Raw genomic sequence first — 25,590 nt, forward strand, 5'->3', positions numbered from 1 at the left:
CTATAAATTAAGCACATTATATCTTTTTCAGGCATCATGGCCGTCCTCATAAATACTGTAGGCAGTTGCTGGCAGTCTCACTTGGTTACCTTTCCCATTACTGTTTTATCATCGTCCTGGTAGGAGGGGGGAATTCATTCTGTTTTCATAACAAGGAGGAAGTGGTGACAAGGGGCTCATTTAATGAAACAGCGCTTGGCCGGCGTCTCAGAGGCCAGGGTCGGGACCCCAGGCTGCCCCCATGCACGGCATTCTCCGCTTGTCAGGGGGCCTACTGGCCACAGACTGGGAAGGGCAGGTGCAGGGCTTTCAAGGTACTTTTGTCTTAATTGCAAATAATTAGGAATCAAATATTTGCCAACAGCCCACTTCCATGTCAGAGAGAACCTGAGTGTTCTTGGCCACTTCGATGAGCACAGGTTGGCACAACTGTTTTCTTAACACTGACCCCTCAGAGCACAGCCTGGGGGAGGCGCTCAGAGCCACACCTGCAGGATGATCAAACCTGGGCGTCGGAAGCCCCACGTGCAGCGCTGGTCCTCAGAGGTGTTGGGTGCAGCCTGGGCATGTGGGCGTCTCAGAGGGGATAGGATCAGGTAGAGAGGATTCTCCCCACCCCCGTCCACAGCTCACTGGCCTTCCTTTGATGCCTGCACTGGATTAGGTGGTCTCTGAAGGGCCTCACTGCACTGCCATTCCTGGTTCTAGTCCCCTTTACCCCAGAGGAGGCCCACCTCTACGGACAGTTGCTAGCCTGGGGGTTAAGCACCGAAACAGTGAGGGAGAACAGCTTTGAAAACTATTGTGTTTCTTAAATCCTGAGTGAGGGGCAGGCTCAAGAAGACAAAGGTCCTGCACCTGTGGGGTGTCCTGAGGCCTGGAGGTGGCAGCAGGCACCTGGTGGAGGAAGTGGACCCCAAGGGTGCATTGGAGCTGAGGTACCAGAGAGAGCCCAGTCTGGGCAGGTAGCACAGCCGGGGCAAAAGCACCAAAGCAGGAACTGAAAGACCAGAGGCTTGGAAAGTTGAGCTTTGTTTCTTCAATATGAGGTGGCTAGTGGGTATCCTTCTCATCCCACAGGGAAGTTTATTAAAATAGTGATACAATGGCAGCACTTTGTGTCCTGACATTGACTTGGGAAAGAAACAAAGGCTGATATTTTTAGAGCTGGTTAGTTTCTTCCAGTAGCCTCCGGTGCTCTCCAGGATAACCCATTTTCCAATAACCCAGGAGAATCATACTAATCAAACACACTCCGTGGCAAAGCAGCCATAAACACCGTGGGTGAAGGGCCTCCAGCCCAGAGCCTTCCACTGCCGAGTGCCTTGGCTCCCCACCGCCTGTCAGCCTTGACAGGAGGGTGCATGCTGGGGCCAGTGAATGCCACCTAGCCTTCGTGGTGACACGCCAACAGTTAGCCAAGTGGATAAAGGAGATTGCCACGCCCACTTACAATCTGCACTTTTATACTGCTCAGAGATATTTTGACCTTCTAGTTTATTATGATTCAAGAAAAAGTCAATATTTCTCAGCTTTCCAAGGCTGGAGGAATTTAAATGAGTTATTGAATCAAGCAGTTAATCTACCGATAACTGACTTTTTCTTTTCAAATCTATAATGATGAAAAACAGACTCAACCAAAAACAAGGTTTTTTTTCCTTAGGCATTTTAATCCTATGGGGTAGGAGTTGAGGCTGAAAGTCCACTCTTGACGGCCCAGGCCATTCTGTCTTGCCAATATTTTGAAGAAGATTTAATTAAAACTTAAAAGCAAAGACTTCTGTGGCCATAAAATCTGCATTCATGTTTTAATTATTTGTGTCTTGGTATCCCTTTATAATTCTCAATTTCCTGTCTGTTGCCATTAATGCCACGTGGCAATCATCCAGTTTTCTGGACTCTTTGGAGGAGCGTCACGTTGGTGGTAGGTGCTTATTTGGCCCTCCATGTAAGTGTACCTTTTCAGCAATAAGCCACTCTGCCAGCTGTCCTGCTGCTTTGGTGTGTGAGCTCTGGACACCACTGCCTGAGATCACTATGGGCATGTGTTGGGTGCAGGAGACACACAACAACATGGCAAGTGTGAGACCCAGAGGAGCACAGTCGCTGCTGTTTCCGTGGTCTCAGCCTCCTTGCCCACGGCTGCAGGCTGCAGTATCGTGCTGGGAAGGCCTGAGCAGTGGACAAAGGCCGCTGGTGCCACCACTGCTGTTGTGTCCTAGAGAACTGTATTCTCCTCAGAGGAATAGGTCAACTTCTGGCCTCCCTGCCTCGACCGCCCCCCGATCCTGAACACTTAAAGAGTACCATTTTCGGGCCTCCCTGGTGGCGCAGTGGTTGAGAGTCCGCCTGCCGATGCAGGGGACACGGGTTCGTGCCCTGGTCTGGGAAGATCCCATGTGCCGCGGAGCGGCTGGGCCCGTGAGCCGTGGCCGCTGAGCCTGCGCGTCCGGAGCCTGTGCTCCACAACGGGAGAGGCCGCAACAGTGAGAGGCCCGTTTACCGCCAAAAAAAAAAAAAGAGTACCATTTTCTCCTTACTCCACACTTACTCCCTAGACCCCACCACGGCTCCCCAGTCCCTAACATATCAGACCAAAACGCCTCTGCTTGGCTGTCTGAGTCTATAACGCAGAACCACGCCTTGCTACCCTTATCCCCCCAACCCACACCGTCTCCTCCCAGAGACAGGCAAGTGCTCCCTGCGCTGTGGTTACGGGAGCCTTGGCTCAAGCCCTCTGTCCCTTGGAAAGCCCTCCTCCGCTCGGTCAGCAGGGTCCACCGGTACTTTGCCAGCTCCGTGTGGCCCTCTGTTTACTCCTCCCTTCCAGGGTGGGCAGGGGTTGTGTCTGAGATGTTTGGCGAGAGCCAGCCGAAACATCTGGGCTCTACAAGGCAGGGCACTGCTTGTATCACCCCCGCCAGAGAGGCAGGGGCTCCATGGGGCGCCCGAGCCCCCAGGCCTCAGCTTCACAGCCTCTGCTCACCACAGCCTGAAAGAGCCACACAGGTGGGCCGTGCCACACACCCCTGCGTGCTCACAGCCGACCTTCTGTGTTTGTGTGCCTGGCAGGGCTTTCCGGCCACCGTGGGCTGCCGGCCTCCTGCAGGAAGAAGTTCTGCAGCCTCGGGAGCAGGTGCACGCTCAGCAGGGAGACGGGGGAGCCCGAGTGCCGGTGCCTGGAGGCCTGCAGTCCCAGCTACATGCCCGTGTGTGGCTCTGATGGGAGGGTTTACGAAAACCACTGTGAGCTCCACCGTGCTGCTTGCCTGCTGGGGAAGAAGATTGTCATCGTCCGCAGCAAGGACTGTTTCCTTAAAGGTAGGAAGACGGCTTCCTGACTCTATGCTCGTGGGTTTTGTCATGGATTTTCTAATGCCCTTCTGACAGACGACCTGGGTGCTGCGTCTTACAGGTTAAATGTGGTTTTAAAAAAAGAGAAAGAGGAAAGAGTCTTAACAACATAGCAGCAGCGGTAGCGTTTCAGTGATGCGTGTTCATTTGTGTCCACCTCCAGAGGCCCCTTCCCTTAGAGGAAGGCCCTGGGAGAGCAGAAGCCAGGGAGGCCCACTAAGCCCTGGGCTGGTGCAGAGCATGTGTCCAGTAGGAACCAGGCTGAAAGGCACTGCCCAGGTCTCTTGCGCAGGGTGGGCCCTGCCAGGTGGCGGCAGAGAGTACGTTGGCCCCTCTGGACAGTGTCTCGTGAATCAGGAGACCATGCTGTGTGTAGAATGTGGCCAGATGCACCCCGCAGTCCAGTGGTTCCCAGTATGGTGGGCACTCCAGCTCTGGCCTAGAGTGGTCACCTGGCCTGTCTAGAACACCTCTGAGCAAGATGAGGAAGGCCCTGCAAGGACTTCAGAATGTGTCCGTGGAGTTGGGGCCAAAGGGTTCATGCCCTCTGCTGGGCTTGAGTGAGAGGGGCAGTGCCAGCTCCCAGTGGATGGTAAGAGCTCAAGGGCAGAGCCCGTGGCTCTTGGTGCACGAATATAGTCTCAGCACGTGGCTCAGGGCCTTGCACCAAGACGTCAACAACTCACAGATGCTCAAGAATAAGAGAGCTAGACCGCAAATTCCCATGTTCATGCGGCCCCAATGAATGGTGCATGCCACAGCCTGTAGAAATATTTGTGATGCTGAACCCAAATGGCCACACATGAATAAATTAGACGATGTGAGATGGCAGAAGCAGCACTTGGGCAGGTGGGAACAGGCCCACTGGCCCAAGCTGGGGGACGCTGGAGGTGGGGAGCCCACGTGGGGCTGCATGAGGTCCGAGACCTGCTGTGGGGCAGGGCCGGGAGGGGAGGAGAAAGCCTGGATGGAGCCCTGCTGCAGAGTGCTGGTGACACTGACAGAAAAGGGCTTCTGTGTGGTCACAGCTGGGAGCCTGGGTACCCAGAGGGAAGGGCAGAGCTCTGGTCTCACTTGCACAGGCGCCAGGACCATGGGGCAGGAGGAGTCCAGGTCTGTGGGCCTTCTGCACTCCGATAAAGGGCAGCTTTCCCACCTCATCCACGGGCACTGGCAGCAGGGTCCTGGAGCAGGTGGGTCTCCGGAAAGTTGAGTTTATCTTGTGATGGGAAGTCTTGGACCCTTTCATGGCCATGCTTATGACACGAATGCTGACGTGCTTTAGAAATCATGAGGCCCAATGTGGAATCAAGGCAAAATGAGCCCAGGAAAAATGTCCGAGGCCTGGAAGCCCTGCCCAGCCCAGGCCTGCCGATGCCTCAGCAGCCGTGAGCACTAAAACACTTGACCACTTGCTCCAGCCTTATTGGCCATGTTGAATTTTATAGACTGATGTTCCATTCTCCGGTTTCTAGTATCCCCCAACTTGCATCTTTCTAAAGGTTTTTATTTCTGCATCGGAGTGTGCACAGCCTCCCTCACCATCGGTTATTCAAACAGCATTTCTTATGTCACGTGAGGGAAAATCACCCACCACAAAACCTGCCACGGTGAGGGGTGCTGGGGGAGAGCTGGAGAGCGTGCGGGAGGGGCAGGCAGATTAGGTCTTGGTTCTGCTTCGTGCTGATTGAATTTATCCACCGAATCCTTCTGATTCGTTGGGTTTTTCACCAATTTTGTGAATTCCCACCCATTCGAGTGGCAGACAGAGCCGCTCTGCAAAAGATCCCTTTTCGGTGGAAAGGGGTACCTGCAAAGTCCCAGAGGGACCTGGGGTTGCAGCCCAGTTCTGTGACCTTGGGTGCATGACTCCGCCTCTCTGGGCCTTTTCCTCAGCTGTAGAAAGGGGCTGTTGGCAGTTCCCACCTGCTCCGTGGAGAAAAGTAAAGGAGATGCAGCACAGAGACCACTTAGCGTGGGCCGGGTATGTTACATGTGTCGGGTATTAATGACACCTGATGTCATCATTTATCTAATTCAGTGTGGCCTCAGGCCTGGAGCAGACAGGTGCACAAGCTGTGAGGGGAATGCAGAGGCAGGAACAAGGGCTCTGACCAGCAGGTCTTGGGCCCGGATGGCTTGCTGGTACATGGAGAGTGGGAGAGGAAGGTGCTGAGAGTCAGGCCCTCAGGCTATCCTGGAGATGCCCACCTGGGGCTAGGGCTCCCCCGTCTGTAGCCCTGGCCCCGTGGGTCTGGACCCCACAGAGAAGCCTTCACTGCCTCTGGTTCAGCATCAGCTCCAGTTCCTAGGCAGGAGGCCAGCTGGCCTCTCCTTCTCTAGCGTTTCCATAGGGAATGCCCAGCAAGCAGTAGAGACCTGTTCAGTGGTCCCAGGGCCTTGGAGGGCACGGAGGCAGCCAGGCCTAGGAGGGTGCTTTGGGAGCGTACTTCTCCACCTTCGCCAGAACCATGGCTCCAATGGGGAGCGGGGCGTAATGGATTGACAGAGGGCTGGCCGGCAGGCAGGATGAGATTCTTGGGAAAAAGTCTGGTGGGTATAAAGGACAGCTTCCTTCAGTCCTCACCCCAAGATGGCAGCAGAGTATTTAATGCCATCTTGAGCTCCATTGATGACGATTTGTCTTTCATCCCAAATTTCCAGGAAGTTTTTGATCTAGGAAACTTAAAAGCACCTTTTTCCCATGCAAACAAAAATTCTAAAATCATAATGTTTCACTGTCTTTTCCTACCAGCTTTACAAAGAGAAGTTATGACTTCACTCTCTGGGGCTTTCTCTGCCCCCAGAAGTCACTATATTAGGACCGTCCTTATGAGGTTGGAGCACGTAGAGCGAGGGGGTCGGGGATGTGGTGGTGGGTTCCTAGGCGAGGCCACCACAGTCCAGAGCACTCGCTCTGCTACCAGAGCCCCTGAGCCCTCACTGGGGTGCAGAGGGGGTTCTCAGGGGTACCGCCTGGGGACATGACACTAACCCCTCTGCCAAGGAGGAGAGGCAGCATTCGAAGCCCATGTACAAGAAAACTTGTGGTATCACATTCCCGTTGCTATGGCAATGGGATACTGTGTGAATACAGAATGAAATACAACATGATTTAGGGGTCATTAGCTGGTGAGAAAATCAAAACTGAACTCAGCAGCCTTGCTTCAGCGGGTGTTGGCAGCTTCCATACCAGCAGTCCTGACGTCCCAAGCAAGGTCTCACTCGCTGAAAGTCAGGGGGACAAGGGAGGTGGGATACTGTCTCTCCTTCTCCTTGAGGCAAAATTAGAGTCACATTTGTCCTCGGTACCAAATATTACCAGTGAACACGAAGATAGTAGGTGGATTTCTTTGTACCTTTAACTTCTTCTAGAGTTTGTGTCTTAAAACTTATCTTGTGACATGGCATTCCTATTTGTGTACTAGCGGGCACTTTTTAAATGATTTTTCTGACTCAGTTCTGAATTCACGCTTTATCTCCTACACTGTTGGAGAAGACAAGCTTGCCACTCAGCTATCACTCACCACGCCTGGCGTGTATTATCCCAGATGATAGTGTCATAGTTGGGCAGTTTTCCCAACAAACCATGAAATTATGGAAGAAAGAAGCCTGTTAGGGCTTCAGTTCTAAAGAGACCATTAAGCTTCCTTATCCTGCATGGAATTCGTAGGTACGCTTTGGTGCTTCAGAGGGGAGTTCCCAGGCTTATGAAATCAGAGGAAATAATTGCCACTTTTTATTTTAAAAATTAAACATACTATAGGCTCACTAATAAGCCTTTTTTTCTTAAGTGTTACTAAACACAGGAATAAAAAACCAAACATCTGTTACAAGTTAGCAGAGCAGATAGATCTTGCTGCCAGAGACTTCTTTTCTTCTTTTGGGTATTTAGTTGTTGTTGTTACTTCGCATCTTACTGCTTTAGAAACATAGATTGAGTCCCATGCCTCCAGGGCATTTCCACACTTTGACAAGTCTCCTCTGCCCTGCCAGGGAGAGCTACTCACATTCCCAGCTGTACCGGCCCAGCCCCAGAGAGACTCAGCGTCCCACGGTGTGGGAGCGGCGGGCACAGGGCCGTGTTGGTGGTGGCAGGCATCCTAGGGGATTTGGCTTCACCCTGCTGGAGTGGTCCCTACAGCAGGGAGGTGCTGGAGCCTGGGGAGAGGCCCATGCTGAGGGAGCGGGTGGCACAGGACCAAGGGCACCAGCTTTAGGTCAGGCGTGGGGCCATTCCACACCGCCTTGGAGAAGACACATAAGATCTGTCTCACTTACTGCGTCTGTAAGATGGGAATGATGGTAGTGCCTACCTCATGGTGTCGCGAGCATAAAATGAGCAGTGCCAGTCACATCGTGAGGGCTCTTCTCTAAGCAGTATCAGCAGCACTCCAGAGGATGGTGTTGTCATTGCAAATGTCAGGGCACAGTTGAGAGGCAGACACGGGAGGCTGTAAGAACCTGCCCACATGTGACCACACTGGATATGGGCTTAGAGGTCAGGGGTGTGGATGTTCTGTGAACAAGGGGAGAGAAGAACATTTGTCCTCCATGTGTATTTAACGAATGACTGGAATTTGACCTCCAAATGATCAAACTTCTATCAGCTTCTCCAACTGCCTTGGTTTTTTTTTTTAATTAGAGTAAAATTGCTTTACAACGTTGTGTTAGTTTCTGCTGTACAATGAAGTAAACCAGCTATATGCACACCTACATCCCCTCCCTCTTCGACCTCCCTCGCCCGCTTTCCCCCCATCTAGGTCATCCCAGAGCACCGAGCTGAGTTCCCTGAGCTATACAGCAGGTTCGCACTAGTTATCTATTTTACACATGGTAGTGTATTTATGTCAAACCTAATCTCCCAGTTCATCCCACCCTCCCCTTCCCCACCCACCCGTGTCCACATACCTGTTCTCTACATCTGCATCTCTATTCCTGCCCTATAAGTCGGCCTTGCTTTTTGAAAAGAGATGGCAGTGAGTCATCCAAGTTCACCCTGTGAGCTAGTAGAGATGGAAGAGAAGAACCAAGAGCTCCTGATTCCAGGTCTAGAGGAAGTTTCTGGAATGCATAAAAGGCTCTCAGGAACTGTCAGTTGAGCCTGAGGGAGGGATTGGTCCACCAGAGGATGAGAAGGGGAATGTCTGGGGAGGGAGCTGGAGAAGAGACATTTGAGGTGAATCTTGAAAGGTGAGTGAGGGCATCCTAGGGTGCAGACGGGACAGAGCAGGTGATTCAGATGCAGGTCCTGGGTGCGGGGGCGGGGGGGTGGTGGTGACGGAGACTACAGGTGAATGCAGACAAGTGGGTAAGAGTGAGGCCTGTGTGCCAACCTAGGTAATTTGAACTCGAGCTGACTGAGTGTCAGATAAGATAGTCCAGCTTTCCCGTTTCTCAGATGGGAACCCGGAGGCCGGGAGAGGACAAGTACCTGCCCCAAGTTCCACAGGCTCTGCCGCTACAGCCCACCCTTCATAATCACCCCCAGCTTCGGGGCTCTTTTTAATTCGGTCCCAGCAAGGCGTGTTCACAGCAGGTGCAACTGCTTTATCCTTTTCCCCCAGGAGAATTTGTGGAGGGAGGACTCAGGAGCCATGGTCAGTGGGAAAGGCCTCTGCTGCTGGGCCAGGCCTCCCTGCTGTGCAGGTCAGCAAGAGGCCCATCTGGAAGCTCCTCCAGGAGAACTGGCTCAGTCATCCCGAACCCACAGGGCCTCTGCACACCAGAGCACCAGACCACTTCCTCTCCCCTAAGGAGGGAGTGGGAAACTCAGCATCTCCCAGAGCTGCCAGAGGAGCCTGGAGACGAAGCCACAGAGCCTCTGGGGCATGCCCGCTGTTAGCTTGCTCTGGCCTCTGGGCATTGGCCTCTACTTTCTCTCCAGCCCCCCTACCTGTTTCCAGTTTCTTCCAATTGTCCTTGCACTCCTGGCCCCACCTGCATTCTGTCCAAAGGCTGCTGCTGCTTCCCCAGCCCTTGCAAAGGAACCTCTCTGTACCTTTCCTGTCCTTCACTTTGAGCTCCACGCAGGGGGATGTGGCCATTTGCCACCAAGCTGTCTCTCTTCAGAGATATTGTTTTTTTTTAATTTTATTGAAGTTTAGTTGATTTACAATGTTATGTGTACAGCAAAGTGACTCAGTTATACATCTGTATATTCTTTTTCATATTCTTTTCCATTATGGTTTATCACAGGATATTTAATATAGTTCCCCGTACTATACAGTAGCACCTTGTTGTTCATCCATCATGTATATACTAGTTTGCATCTGCTAATCCCAAACTCCCAGTCCTTCCCTCCCCCACCCCCTCCCCCTTGGCAACCACAAGTCTGTTCTCTATATTTGTGGGTCTGTTTTTGTTTCATAGATACTCATTTGTATAGTATTTTAGATTCCACATATAAGTGATATATGGTATTTGTCTTTCTTTTTCTGACTTACTTCACTTAGTATGATAATCTCTAGTTGCATCCATGTTGCTGCAAATGGCATTATTTCATTACTTTTTATGGCTGAGTAGTATTCCATTGTATATATGTACCACATCTTCTTTATACATTCATCTGTCAATAGACATTTAGGCTGTTTCCATATCTTGGCTATTGTAAATAGTGCTGCTTTGAACATAGGGGTGCATGTATCTTTTTGAATTATAGTTTTGCCTGGATACATGCCCAGGAGTGGGATTGCTCAATCATATGGCAATTCTATTTTCAGTTTTTGAAGAACCTCCATACTGTTCTCCATAGTGGCTACACCAATTTACATTCCCACCAACAGTGCAGGAGGGTTCCCTTTTCTCCACACCCTCTCCAGCATTTGTTATTTGTAGACTTTTTAATGATGGCCATTCTGACCTGTATGAGGTGGTACCTCATTGTTGTTTTGATTTGCATTTCTCTAATGATTAGTGATGTTGAACATTCTTTCATGTGTTTGTTGGCAATCTGTATATCTTTTTTGGAGAAATGTCTATTTAGGTCTCCTGCCCATTTTTCGATTGGGTTGTTTGTTTTTTCGTTATTGAATTGTAGGAGCTGTTTGTATACTTTGGAAATTAAACCCTTGTCTGTCACATCATTTGCAAATATTTCCTCCCAGTCCATAGGTTGTCTTTTCATTTTGTTTATGGTTTCCTTTGCTGTGCAAAAGCTTATAAGTTTGATTAGGCCCCATTTGTTTATTTTTGTTTTTATTTCTATTGCCTTGGGAGACTGACCAAAGAAAACATTGGTGCAGTTTATGTCAGAGAATGTTTTGCCTGTGTTCTCTTCTAGGAGCTTTATGGTGTCATGTCTTATATTTCAGTCTTTAAGCCATTTTGAGTTTATTTTTATATATGATGTGAGGGTGTGTTCTATCTTCATTGATTTACATGCAGCTGTCCAGCTTTCCCAACATCACTTGCTGAAGAGATAGAGACATTGTTGAATGTCCACTGGGTGCCAAGGCTGTGCAGGACCTGAGGGTACCAGTATGATCAGGATGCCAGGCCTGACATCATGGAATTAACAGCCAAAAGGAGGTTGTGTTCTAGTCCCCAGCACCCCCACTCTCTGGGCCACTGTGTGGGGCTGCTCTAGCCAGAGACACCCCAAGATCTCAAGGACCAACGCGACTCTTCACGGACCGTCTCCTTCTTGCAGCCTCCTCCATAGGTTCTGCTGGCATCAGTGCATCACCAAGAGCCTTCCAGCACAGTGGCCCTCAGGTCGCAGTCATCCCATTTATAGTATCTGCTTCCAGGATCAAGAAACATGACTTAAACATGTGTCCCCTCTAGATATTTCCTCTAGGTTTTATGCAAGACAGTGTCCTGACGTGAGCACCCTGCAAGTACACAAGAATGCTGTCAGTTCAGCACATGTGGTGTGCTTCACAGAACCACCACACTTTAAATACATTCCAGTAATTAAAAATTGCTAATAAGTTATTGAGCTGAGAAAGTCTCGCACTGCACTGATTTCACTTATGTTGCAGTCTCCGAGGCCCCCCACAATGTTCCCTGTTCTTTCCCAGCACCCACTCCCTTATTCCAGCCCCTCCTTCTCTGTGTCCACTGACAGGCTCACACTCTTTCACCCTACAGCCTAAAGAGCTGGCTTCGTCCCAGCATCCCTCAAGGTACCATTTCACCTCTCCCCTCCTTCTCTCCCAGGCACCTGAAGCCTTGCCTGCGCTGGCTGCGTCGGCTTTCCCAGCTCCCTGGCGCTCTGCCCACCAAGGCCTGCACCTGGCTCTTGTCCCCATTAAGAACACCGTATCCTTGTAAATGCCAAGTCCAGGTGACACTTTCCAGGTCTCGTCTTACTACATCCCTCCTATATGGGTATCCATCAGTCTTCCTGGTCCAGCCCCTGCCCCTCTGACTCTTCACAGGCCCCCTAGTTGTTCTCCCAGCTCCTGGTCAGATATTTCTTCAAACCCACCTTCCATGTGGCTTTAAGAGTGAACCCTCCAAGAGGTAATTCTGACCACGTGCTCTCCTGCTTGAACCCTTTCATCCATTCATCCAAAGAACATACACTTCCTATGAGTCAGGTCTACTCTGGGCACTGGGGATACAGCAGTGCACAAACAGACAGGGTTCCTGCCCTCGTGGAACATACAGTCTTATGGGGGAGACAGTAAACAGGAGATGAGGTGTCTTAGGTGGTGACAAGTGCCAGAGAAGAGGAAGACAGAGAAAAAAGTTAGTGAGAACATCTAACGTGAGAAGTGACTTTTGAGCAAAGGCCTGAAGGAGGCTGGGAGGTCAGGGAGGGAGGCGTTTGAATATCTGGGGCAAGAGCATCGCAGCGGAAGAAATAGCAGATGCAAAGACCCTGGTGTGAGAGGTCTCCTGGCACTTTTGGGGACCAAAAAGGGGACTAGGGTTGCTGGAGCAGAGTGCAGAAGGGGAGAGACCTCCAAGAGGTGTAGGGACAGATCATCCAGGTGGCCTTGTCGGCACTGAAGGCCCAAACTCTTAGCCACTGTGCTATGGTTTCTTTCTAATTTCCACCACTCTCACCCAGGGATGGCCTTGAGGGGACCTCCCTCTTCATCACCACCCCAGAAACCTTGAGGGGTGTGCTGTGGGCTGGAAAAGACGACCTGTCCAGGGGCTTATCACCAAGGATTTCTAGGTTCATGCTTTAACTGAGATAAACCTATAGGGCCCAGGGGATTTCCTGCATAAGCCCCAAGCTGCTCAAGGTGCCATCAGAACTTCTAGCAAGAGCAGCATCCTCCCTCTGTCACAACTTCTTCTTAGCTTGCGTGTCCTCCCACTATCTTGGATGTCCTTATGAGTGGGGAAATGTGATTTGTCTTTCTATTCTTTGCTTATTGGAGATGTTCCATTCATTTCTTAGACGAATGCACAAATTGATGATTATGTGTTATAGGGCTCATACAGTCCCATAGAGGGCCCCACATGAGAGGATGGGAAGCGCTAGCTGGAGGCCCACCATGCAACACAAATCACAGGGTCCCAGCAAAGGAGGTGATAGATTCATAAGCAGGACCCTGCTCAAAGGGGCAGTGGGGGGAGCACATCAGTGGGTGCTGAGGGAGCATGAGGAAGGAGGGAGGGAGAAGGAGGTGGGGTGAGGGGGTGACATGGAGCCTTCTGCCCTCCAAGCTTCCCTGCAGGAGGCTGCTCAAGGAAGGCCCTGCGTGGAGAGGAGGGAGGCCCTTGGTTCAGGCTGCTTAGCACCATTTAATGGAACTAAGGCCAAAACTTGGGAGGCTTTGGATGATGATCAGGAGTCAAATGTTTAATTACTAGAGCAAGAAGTTGATTTGGGACTTCTTTAAGGTTCTCCCCTATTGCACCTTCAATGAAGATCAAGGCCCCCGTGTAGCAGCCGCTAAATGACACCACATACTGAATCTCTGTGCTCAAGCAGTTTATTTAATTATCTGTGTGACAAACTCAGCAGCTGTCAGGCCAGGCACAACTCAAATATGTTGACTCTGGGTCCCTGCCTGAAAGTGTTTCCTGCTTACTGACAGGCTGACGGCAAGGGCTTTCTCTCTCTTCTGTACACAGGGAGTCCCTTTCAGGTTCTTCTGTTCCCTAATGACATAAGGTGTTAAAGGGGCCAGTGGCTGGGAAGACAGCGGGTACATGAGTCCAGCGAGGCCTGCAGGTCAGCCTGCAGTTCTTGGTTCTCAACCCTCTGACTCACCTGCAGCCCCTGCGGCTGGCGTGGGTGCCCAGACTCTCTGCCTGCTTTTCTGGACAGGAAAGCAACGTACCAGTTTGGGCCATCTTTTTTCTCCAAAGGGAGGGAGGTGCACTTATCACTATGCCAAATTAACTGAAATAAAGCAGGGAAGTTTGGGGGTGGAGCAGACCCACAGAGTGACCCAGGGAGAGGTAGGTGATGGCTGATCTCCCCCAGCAGAGCAGGCTCATCAAATGCATGAATAAGGAGATCCAACTCTCAGCCTGTGGAGGTGAGTCCCCACCTGGGACAGCCAAGGGGCAGAGCTACAGAAAGCTGGGGCCCAGCCCTCTGCAGCATCCTGGGGCTCAGGAACCGCCCATTTTCCTATTGTGGGTGGACTTGTGCCTGGCCCTGTGCTACATGCCACGGAAGAGCAGGGCCCAGAACATGGGGTTTTCTTGAAGCTAATGAGAGCAGAGCTTCACAGTGACTCCCAGACTTGGGCACCCGGTCCTTGCAAGCCCTGCCCTCTGCCTTGATTCTTCTTGTGCTCACTTCTGCTTTGATGTGTTCCGATCCCTCATTAATGAAGGTAAGCAGAGTGAAACTACTTTCAGAAAGCTCCCCTAAATGAAAGTAGTAGAATCACTCTGCTTGCAGGTAATTAAAATCACCAGATGCAGTGAACTCTGTCCACTTGTTATAAGCAGGGTGTGTGTGTTGTGTGTTTCTCTCTGCAGCGGGAGGAAAGAGCTCATCCAGTGACCTGGCAGACATGTCTGTTTACTTGTCTTCCTTAGGGAATTGTGTTCCACTGTCTGTCCCTTAGTCCTCTCCTGCCCACTTTGGTCAGCTGAGGTGTGGCCCACAGGCCTGTCTCCGGTGGACCAGCAAATGCCTCTGTGAGCCCCACATGCCCCTTTCATTCTGCCTGGCTGAGTTCTCTGATCCTCTACCCATACCTCTCTCTCTCCCTGTCTCTTGTGTGTGTTGCTCACTTAATCATTCCTGTTTCCATTAAAATATAGCAAGTTCAAGGTCTTTTTTATGGGCTTTGCAGAGACCTTCGCTTCACCCAGTCAGGTGGAACTTGTGCACACCCAGCTCTGCATGGGCCCTCGTAGCTGAGGTTGTAAATTTCTCCCCCACCTGGGCCTGTCCAGTGATTTCAGGAACCCAGGGGATGATGGGTCTGATAGCAGAAGCTTTCCTGGTAGGGGGTAATGGGAAGGAAAAAGGGACTGAGGATGAGCTCTTTGCCAAGCTGCAGAAGGAAGAAAACCCCAGAGTGAGGAAGGCGTTTCAAAGTGGGACACCCAGGGACACCAGGATAGCAGTGGAGGTGGTGGCAGGAAGGGTCAGTGACGCATCATGCCAGTTATTTAGAGAGTGAGCTTGTGAGTTCCCCTTTCCCCCCATGAACAAAACCAGATTTTCAAGGGTGCCTCTCAACTATGTGGCCGCAAGTGTTGGTTACAGGGAAGTTACAACCCTTTAGTGGTATTTAGTGGCAGTGACATGCAGGTAGCCGTAATTCTACAGTCTGGACCATCTCGCCAGGGCCGGGATGCGAGTCAACGGCAGTGAAGCCTGCACAGACCTGTTTGAATGTGAAAGAGAGGTTGGCACGTTCACACACACTCTGTTTTACACCCGTGTCTGTCTCCACGTGGATGTGTGCCATGACCAGTGAGGTGAGCACGCTGCACAGAAAGGAAGTCCCACTCCCTGCCATGGAGCCACCGTGGGCTCTGCTCAACAGGAGAAGGGGACGCTCGTGTCTCCCGTGCCTCCCTGCATCTCCCTTTCACCTGTGTGCCTGCTCACCCCCACAACACCCCACCCCTGCCAAACTATAGCAGCATGAAGGTCTTGTTTACATGCCAGGCTTCTCTCAGGAAACACTCTACTCACAGGTTTGTTTTTCTTTAATTGAAGTATAGTTGATTTACGATGTTGTGTTAGTTTCAGGTGTACAGCAAAGTGCTTCAGATATATATATATAAGTGCGTGTGTGTGTTCTGTTTTTAATTATTTTCCATTATAGGTTATTACAAGATACTGAATATAGTTCCCTGTGCTATATACAGTAAATCATTGTTGTTTATCTATTTTATATATGGAAGTGTGCATCTATTAATCCCATACTCCTAATATATTCCTCCCTGCTTTCCATTTTGGTTAACCATAAATTTGTTTTCTGTGTCTGTCTGCTCATGGTTTTAAAGGAACAGACTTTGCATTTTAAAATGTTTTGTGGCTCTCAGGGCCAACAGTTGTGGGTATCAGGAAGACCTGATGAGAACAGGCATCTGTAGAGAAAGAAGGCAGAGTCCGCTGCTGGGAAATGTGGTTTCTCTCCCTTGAGAAACGCCGACTGGAGCCCATGTACTCATTTAGAGAAACAGTTGGTGGGAAACAAGATGCACCCTTGAACGTGCCTGACTAGAAGGCTGGGGAAGAAGTAACTCGAAGTGAAGGCTCCGTCGGCCTTCCTTTGGGTGCAGGTCCACGGGGACTCAGTTGGCTGCAATTACAATCATCAAAATTTTCAGCAAATTATTGTGATTTCACTCTTCTCACCCTTTTGAAGAGATCAGAGATTTGACTGGGAATGGAAGGCAGGGTAGTAGCTAATGCAAGAAGCTCATGCAGTGTGCCGGGCCCAAGGCTGAGTACTTTATTCACTCTTTCTCATCAACCCCACACGGCCCTCCCGGATACGGACTATTAGTATTCCTACTAGGCAGATGAGGAAACTGAGGCTCAGAGAGGTTTAGTGACTTGCCCAAGACCACCCAGCTGGTGAGGGGGAGAGCTGCACTTCAGAGTCAGCTCTGTCTTTTTGATTTTAAATGTTACATATTGTCTTAGCGCCTACTGCTGTACTGCATCTCTTATACCTAGAGTGATTTTTACAATTAACAAAAGGAAATAAGCTCTGGAAATCATTAGACTTTTAAAGCACTCAGTGACTGTTGCTCACCATTGTGGCAGATGGTGCCTGTGTCCACGTTCTGTTCTGAAGGAGGGATTTTTCACACATGCAGCTGACGGGCACCTTGCTGTTAGCCACTCTTGTCTCAACAAAGAAATGGTGATTTTTTTTTTAAACGTTTCTTCCTTTGTAGTCTTTGCTCCTTCTCCTATGCCTTCTGCATATGTGCTGATTTTTATAAATAAAAAAGGACAGAGATTTTGCCGTGAGCCCCACCCAGTCTAACCGTGGGCCAGGATGAGCTGGGAACCGTGTGTGTTCTCCTCAGAGGTGCCAGTGGACAGAGTGGGCTTGGGGCCAAGCCGCCGACCAGGCCTGCTGACTTGGCCTCCCACTGCGGCCCCAGGCGGGGTCCTGGGAGGACCAGGAACCTGTGGGATGGCCCGAGATGGTGTCCATGGAGAAGGGGATAGGAGCGGGTGTGATCAGGGAAAGCGCAGCATCACGCAGGGTTTACAAGCGGCACCAAGGTGTGCCCTGACTTCATTCCACCTGTTCGCTCTCGTTCCTGGGGCAAGTAAAGCAGTGGGCCTGTTTTCAACATTACGTGGACCAAGGTTCACTCTTAGGCTTCAGGATTGTTTAAAAAAATCTGTGGTTCTCATATCTGGCCATTCATGACTTGGCAGGTCTCAACAACTCAGCGTTTCATTTATTTCACAAGCACTGTGTGCCTGGCCCAGTTTAGGGGCTGGAGACTCAAGAGGAGTGTGAAGTGGCCCCTGCCTGTGGGGAGCTCCTAGTGGAGATGCATGTAAACCAGGGTGGGGAGCACCACGGTGGAGCACCTCCAGGCTCTTATGGAAGGAACCGGGAGGCCTCCTGGAGGAGGTGCCATCTGGGCTGAGTACTGAACGATGGGTAGAAATGGGTTAGTCAAAGAGGAAGGGAAAGGGCCTTTTAGGCCAAGGGTTGGGGTGTGAAGCCAGTATGGGGAGCCACAAGCCACCTGCTGTTTCTCCAAAATATGAAGTTCAAGGTGGGAGAAAGCAGCAAGAGCTGAATCTGGGGAGGGGCTTTGGCCAATTCTGGGCTAGACTTTGAACTTCAGGTTAAGGGGATGGGGGCTTTCTTTTGCAGGCAGGATTTGGGGGTTTTAAACAGTCTGGCTGGTGTTTAGAAAGATCACCCAGCATTGCCATGGGGAGCAGCTTGGGGCAGAGCCCAGCGTGGAGGCATTTGATGCCTGCAGCAGAGAGATGTGGGAGCCTGAATTAAGGGAGTGGACAGACTGGGGAACTCTTCAGGAAAAATCAGTTTGGCAGGACCAGGGGCTGGTTGAACACCCTGGGAGAAGGAGGTGGGAGCGACATCAAGGCTCGTGGCCTGGATGGAGCGCATGCCTTTTCCACCGAGATGGGGACGCAGGAGCGGAAGCTTTGTGAGTGGTAGACTCACCCCGTCTGCTGTGGACGTGGGGAGTCTAAGGCCCTGCAGGAAGGCTGGGGGAAGAGGGACTCAGTTTCTATAACTGACTTCAGCCATTCCTGCCTAAAGAGGCTTTCAAACATTTTGGGGATGGCAGAGTCAGCCCTGCCTTCTACCCTTACTGCATTAGTCAGGGCTCTCCAGAGACACAGAACCAGTATGATGTGTTTAGAGAGAGAAAGAGATTTTTTATACGGAATTAGCTCATGAGATTATGGAGGCTGAGAAGTCCCAAATCTGCAGGATGGGCCAGCAGGCTGGAGACCCAGAAGGAGCCAGTGTTCCATTGCGAATCTGAAGATCTTCTGCTGGAGAATTCTGTCTTACTTGAGAGAGAGTTGGTCTTTTTGTTCTATTCAGGCCTTCAGCTGATTGGATGAGGCCCACCCCCATTGTGGAAGGCCATCTGCTTTGCTCAAAGTTCACTGGTTTAAATTTTAATCACATCCAGAACACCCTTACAGAAATACCCAGAATAATGTTTGATCACCTATCAGGGTGCTGTTGACACATAAAACTAAGCACTATTTACTCACCCCAGGGTTGTTCTAACTGCCTTCGTCAGACCTTAGCCAGTCCTCGTCTAGCTGTAAGTATAGGCCATCGCTGGGTAGGTCTGCATGAGGTTCTTCGATCCACAGGAACCAAGCATCCCATCTGGACCAGGCCCTGAACAGCCGTGCAGACATGCTGGCCCTTTGTTAGGGGCGCATCTCATTGCCACTCCATCTAGAGAGCAGGACGTGAGTCAGGAAGGAGGCACTGCTTAGACATCCAGTGAGAGGTGTGCTTCCCCCACCCTGGGGCTCAGTCCCTGACCCTGGGCTGCAGATGGAGTGTTGACTCACAGGGTCATTGCACCTGCTTCTCCTGAATTGCAACCCAGCCCCCACCCCCACCCAGCACCCAGGAGATCCACAGAGGGGGGTGGTGGCACTCACCCCAGAAGGCCCCACCCTCCTGCACCCACCAACCTTAGAGGTGCTTTCTGCCAATGGCTGTTTTCCTAGTAAAGTTCTTCTCTCCCACAAGCTTAATAGTTTAAACAATAACTGTCTGAAATTATACTTAAACACTCAAATGATATAAGATGCAAATTTGAGAGGAGAAAAATCAAAGGGGAACAAAGGCATCAAATTTCTCCAAACACAAGGAAGATGTACTCGTGGCGGGAGATGGTGGCAGGGCACAAAGGCTGCTGATTAAATCTTAATGTGGCTCCGTTCCAAGGATACCTTTGTCTGGAACCACACACCTCAGCCGGCAAGCTGCCAGGTTCAGAGAAACAGGAATCAAAGTATTTAATCAGCTGCCTTGGTTGACGGGAGCGTTGCGGGGAGAACAGGGAGCTGCAGTACCTCCTGGATATGAAGGCGGCAGCAGGAGACCCGCCTCTTAATAAGACAGTGACCAATTAACAGAGCAAATGTTTGAGGTGTCCCCGCCGAGTGATGGGATGCCTTTTCTTCTCCCAGAGCCCCCTGGGGGCCAGTCAGTCAGACAGGCAGGTACATGACTTGAGTTAATTGGAGAAAAACTCCTTCCAGGGAAGTGAGCACTGGCTTGTCATTTACTGGGACCGAAGTTTGTTTTTGCCAGGTATCTTTGCCTGAACTGGAACAAGACATGTCCTTCAGATAGGTTCCCCGTCCCTACCACCCACCACCATGGAGACTGTGTGGTTGGGTTTCTCACCAGGGGTTCACAGAGCCAGAGGGCAAGGCTACGAATCTGGGAAGCCAGGAGAATTTTGCAGTAGAGGTGCCCAGTGCACCTGGTCCGTGGTCCGTGAGAGGGTAGCTCTCCTCCCCTGTCCAGGCTGAGTCTGGAGAGCCCCTGCCAGGACCCCGCTGGGGTCTGGGATCCCGGGATGACCAGGAAGGGGTGCAGGATGTGGGCCACAGGAGAGGATGGGACGCAGGATGTTGGAAGCTCAGGGGAGGGCAAAGTCAGGGTGGGCTAGGCTTGCTCTGACGGGGAGGAGGTGATCATGCCGAGGGAGAGGCTGACTTCCGAATGGGCCGAGGAGTAGATTTCAGTAACGGCCCTGTGGGCACACGGGCCCCCGCCAGCTGAAGTTGGAGGCCAGTTAAGAGGGGGGTGGAGCTGACTGCACATCCACCAGGCAGGCGCAGTCCCCCCTTCTATCTCTCCTCCCCCCTGCCCCCTCCCCCATCTTCTCACCTCCCCCTTTCTGCTTTCCCTCTCTGCCCCTCTCCCCAGGAAGTCTGGCTTGAGTGTGCCCACGCATACCTAAAACAAGCAGCTGGAAAATTACCTGTTTCTCAGTGAACTGGGTGGCACAAGTAGTTTTAATGACTTAAGCAGTTTCACTGGCGTTTAGACACAGTTGAAATACGGAATTGTCCACCCTCCCCTGGACATCATCACCCAGTGTGGGGTAGGGGATGGAACCCCTTCCATCTGACTCTCCTGATGTGTGAATGGTGGTGACTCCATATGAGCCAGCGAGGTTGTCTTTTGTTAGAGGAATCCTTCTCTCCAGCTTTTCCATCACAGTCCAGATTATAAATAAGTGACTAACTCAACAAACAAGTGAGTAATTTCTCATGGTTCTTGCCTCCAGTTTAAAGAGGGAGGAGGAGGGGATGATGGGAACTAACAGTCAGGCTGGTGGGTGGGAATTATTCCCCCTTGTGAAGCAGAGACCAAGGCTCTGAGGTGTACTCTGCACCGCACCCCACAGCCAGTCAGCACAGCAAGTCACACAGACCCCCCTCAGCACCGGTGCCCCCATCATCGCTGATGGGGAAGTGGGTATGGTGAGTGAGCACTACTCCGGCTGGGCTGTTCTCTGGAGTCCTCTCACTGACATGTCAGTTGAAGTCGTGTGTGATACCACCTCTACAAGCGTACATGTATCCTTCCATGAGAATGCGTTCCCTAATGGGAGTGCGTTGGATAAAATTAAACAGCATTCCCCTTCACATCTTGGTCCCACTCTACTACTAGGGAAAATCCAATGGAGGCTGTAAATCCCGAAAACAGAACATAAGGGCTGATGGGTTTAAGGCTAAAATTCATCTCTCCGTAGCCTCAGAAGGAAACAACCTCCTTACACGTCATTTCAGTACCTCCTGGTTATTATATCTAGGTTTCACTTTTGCCCACCAGGTATCCTGCACACGCAAACAGAAATGATGAAGCCACGAAAAGAAGCTGTTCTTTTAAGTTTCGTGTCAGAGCAGTTTGAAACTTCTAGCATAACAAAAGCAATTACATTAATCATACACAAAGTACTTCCTTGTGACCAAATTTTACATCCCTGAAACCTTCAAGTGTTTAAGAATATCCACAAAATTAACATTTTAGGGACAGGACTAAAAGACTTCACAAGGTCTTCCAAGGTTTCTTCCCTGGGCCTGGGTACGCGCCTGGTTTAACAAGCGTGAGTATATAAAGCCTAAATGTTCCTTTTTAGCTGTTGGCACGATAGCGATCAATTAATTAAGAGATAATAGGTAACATCATCCCTCCGCTGAACTGTAGAGACCAGATCCGCCTTGCTCAGTGCTGTATCCTGGGCACCTGGCATGGACTAAGCATGCCATAAACACGTGCTCAGGAGAGGGAGGGAGAGCAGGGGAAGGACTGGACGGAAGCAAGCCTGGTTTTCACCTTGGTCAGTAGAACAACAAACAGTTGATGATTGCAAAGCTGAGAAGGACAGAGGAAACCTTGATGAACAGCACTCAGTCTGTTACTCACATGGCAGCGTCACCTACAGCAGGGTGTGCTCAGGCCAGAGAAGTGTTCCAAGGCCATGCCCACTCCCACAGACACACCTCTTCCTCCAAGGTTGGGCTCCATGAGCCTTGGCGATCCCCTGCACGTAGATGTGCCCATGTGCAGTGCTGACCTGCCGGCACATTCAAAGAAGTGGAAGGGAAGCCACTTGTTGAAAACGGAATGGTTTTCTTCATTTTTTATGATGAAATATGACATGCAGACAGAAGAGGATACAAAATGTATATTTGCAATTTAAAAAAACCTTGAGAAGAGCCATGTTTTAGGAATTGGGCTGTGCTTTAGAAACACCCCCTCTCTCCTGTCCCCCACCAAACTCACATCTTCCTCCCTGCCCTGGAGGTGTGTGCTATCCTCTCTGCCTTCTGTGATCATCATGATCTGGCTTTTCTTTATAGTTGTCTCACCTAAATATGTGTTGAGACATGGTTTGCTTTTTCCCAGTTTTGAATCTCATATAAACGGAACTGCGTTGTAGATGTTCTGTTTTGATTTGCTGCCCTCACATGACATCGTTATCTGTAAGACTCATCCATGTTGAGTACAGCTGTAGCTTGTTTGTTTGTGTTGCTGAAAACCCCTTATATGAACGTATCACCATTTATCCATCCTGCTGACAGCCAGCATCAGTTCCCACTCGGGGCTATTCTAGGCAATGCCACTGGAATCATTCTCATAAATGTCTTCCACTGTGCACATGCAAGAGCTCCTCTAGTGTATATCCCTGGGCAGTATGCTTCTTTAGCCTTACTAGATATTGTCATACTGTCTTCCAAAATTGTTGACCAGTTTACCCTGAAAACAGCAGGGTATGGAGCTCCTGCCCTTCCCACTGACACTTGTGACAGCTAAACATGTTTAATTTTTGCTAGTCTGGGGGGTATGAAATGCTATCTCATTGTGGTTTTAACTGAGACTTTTTTCTAATCACCAGTAAGACTAAGCATCATTTCATTTGTTTATTATCCATTTTGATTTCCTCTTCTCTCAAGGACCTGCCCAAGTTTTCTGTTCATTTTTCCATTCAGTTGTTTGTCTTTTTTAAAAATTGATTTGTAAGAGTTCTTCCCATACTCTGGATACTTATTCTTTGTTGATTATGTTTATTACAAACATATTCTTCCAATGGTGGCTTGACTTTTCACTCTGTCTTGTTTTCTTTTTAAGGATGGAAGTTCTTCCTGTTAATATAGTTGAATTTATCAAACTGTTCCTTCATATTGCAATATATAAATGTATCAAGTCAACATGTACCATTTAAACATACACAATGTTATATGTCAATTATACCTCAATTTAAAAAAAACCTTTTCCATCACGCTTAGTGGATTTTATGCTTTTTTAAATAAATCCTTCCCTGCCCCCCTACATTATTCTATATCATTATTATAGTGTTGCTTTTTACATTTAGTTTTTTTAATATAATAGTTTTATTGAGATATAATTCACATACCATTCAATTCACTTATTTAAAGTATACAGTCCAATAATTTTTAAAATATCCCAAGAGTTATGCAAACAATTTTAAAACATCTTCCTCCCCTCCAAAAAGAAACCCTGAACCACTCGCTGTCAGTCCTCATTTCTCCCATCCCACCTGTAACCCTAGCAGCCCTAGCAAACATGGTAATCTACTTTCCGCCTCTACCTACTTGCCTCTTCTAGACATTTGAGGGAGTGCGTGGTCTTTCATGATTGGCTTCTTTCACTTAGTATCGTGTTTTCAAGATTCACCCACATTGTAGCATATATAAGTACCTCATTCCTTTTTATTGCCAAATAAAATTCCATTGCATGGATACACTAAACTTTATTCATTTATCAGTTGAGAAACATTTGGGTCATTTCCCCTTTGGGGCTGTTATAAATATGCTGCTATAAAGATTTGTGTACAAGTTTTTGTGTGGACATATATATGTTATCATTTCTCTTGGGTATTTACATAGGAGTAGAGTTGCTGGGTCATATCTGAATTCTGTGTTCAACCTTTTGAGGAACTGCCAAAATGTTTTCCAAAGTGACTGCACCATATTACATTCCCACCAGCAGTGCATGAGGGTTCCAATTTCTCCATATCTTTGCCAACGCTTGTTATTATCTGTCTTTTTAATTACAGTCTTCCAAGCAGGTGTGAAGTGGCATCTCATGTGTTTTGATTTGCATTTCCTTGGTGGGTAATGATTTTGAGCATCTTTTCATGTGATTATTGGTTATCTGTATATCTTCTTTGGAAAACTATTTATATCCTTTACCCATTTTTAATTGGACAATTTGTCTTTTTCTTATCAAGTTACAAGAGTTCTTTATGTATTCCTGATACATGTCTCTTATAGTATATATGCTTTGCAAATATTCTCTTACTCTATAGGTTCTTCTTTTCACTTTCTTTATGTTATCCTTTGAAGAATGAAAGTTATTAATTTTGATGAAGTTCAATTTACCTGTTTATTATTTGGTCAGTTGTACTTTTGGGGTCATATTTAAGATAGCTTTGCCTAACCCAAGATTACAAAGATTTACTATCGTTTTTTTTCTGAGTCTTACAGTTGTAACATTTACATCTTACGTACATTTTAGCATTTACATTTAGATCTTATATTAAGGTCTTAAGTCCATTTTGAGTTAATTTTTGCATACATTGTGATACAAGGGTCCAGTGTCACATTTTTACATGTGGATATCCAGTTGTCCCAGCACCATTTGTTTTAAAGAGTACTCTTTCCCTTTGAATTGTCTTGGGACTCTTATTGAAAATCAATTAACCGTAATTGTGACGGTTTATTTCTAGACCCTTAATTCCATTCCGTTGATCTGTATGTCTATCCTTAGGCTGGTACCACATTGTCTTTATTGCTGCAGGCTTGTAGTAAGTTTTGAAATCAGGAAATGTGAATCCTCTGACTTTGTTATTCTTTTGTAAGATCATTTTGGCTATTCTGGGTCCTTTACATTTCCATATGAATTTTTGGATCAGCTTGTTAATTTCTGCAAAGTCAGCTGAGATTCTAATAGGTGTTGTATTGAATGAGTCAATCAGTTTGGGAAGTGTTGCTGTCTTAACAGTATTAAGTCTTCTGATCCATGACCATGGGATGTCTTTCCATTTATTTTGGTCTTCTTTAGTTTCTTTCAACATTTTTTTGCAGTTCTGGAGTATAACTTTTACACTTCTTTTGTTAAATTTATTCCTAAGTATTTTATTCTGTTTGAATTTGCTGTAAATAGAATTGTTTTCGTATTTTCATTTTCGGAATGCTTATTGTTCATATATAGAAACACAACTGATTTTTTGTGTATTGGTCTTGTATCCTGTAAACTTGCCAAACTCATTTAGTAGTTTTAATAGGGTTTTTTTGGTATGACTTAGAATTATCTATATATAAGATAATGTGAGCATAAATATAGTTTTACTTCTTCCTTTCTAATCTGGGTGCCTTATATTTCATTTTCTTGCCTAATTGCCGTAGGCAGAACCCCCAGTGCAGTGCTGAATAGAAGTGGCAAAAGCAGACATCTTTGTCTTGTTCCTGATCTTAGGGGAAAGCATTCAGTCTTTTGCTATTAAGTATGATATTAACTGTGGGTTTTCCATAGATGTTCATTATCACGTTGAGAAGCTCCCTTCTATTCCTACTTTGTTGAGTGTTTTTTTAATCAAAAAAAGGAATTTTACACTTTATCAAACTTTTTTTTTCTGCATCCCTTGAGATGATCATGTGGTTTTGTTCTTTTTTCTATTTATATTGTATATTACATAGATTGATTTCATATGCTAAGCCAACCTTACATTACTTGGATAAATCCCGTTTGGCCATGGTATATAATCCTTTTTATGTGTTGCTGGATTTGGTTTGTTAGTATTTTGTTGAGGATGATTTTT

At 48.5% G+C, this 25,590-nt stretch overlaps 1 protein-coding gene across 5 annotated transcripts in view; it reads left to right on the forward strand.

Annotated features, from left to right (window-relative positions):
- The window catches only part of FSTL4 (follistatin like 4), a 728,090-nt gene that overhangs the window by 479,695 nt on the left and 222,805 nt on the right, over positions 1 to 25,590 (forward strand). For all 5 annotated transcript variants that reach the window (XM_082624020.1, XM_082624019.1, XM_082624022.1 and 2 more), the window contains one exon: positions 3,073 to 3,321. In XM_082624020.1, the coding sequence (XP_082480146.1) occupies positions 3,073 to 3,321 (249 nt within the window). The remainder of the gene's footprint in view (positions 1 to 3,072; positions 3,322 to 25,590) is intronic.

This window comes from Mesoplodon mirus, assembly GCF_964341445.2.
Source record: "Mesoplodon mirus genome assembly, chromosome: 5".
NCBI classification, from domain to species: Eukaryota; Metazoa; Chordata; class Mammalia; order Artiodactyla; family Ziphiidae; genus Mesoplodon; species Mesoplodon mirus.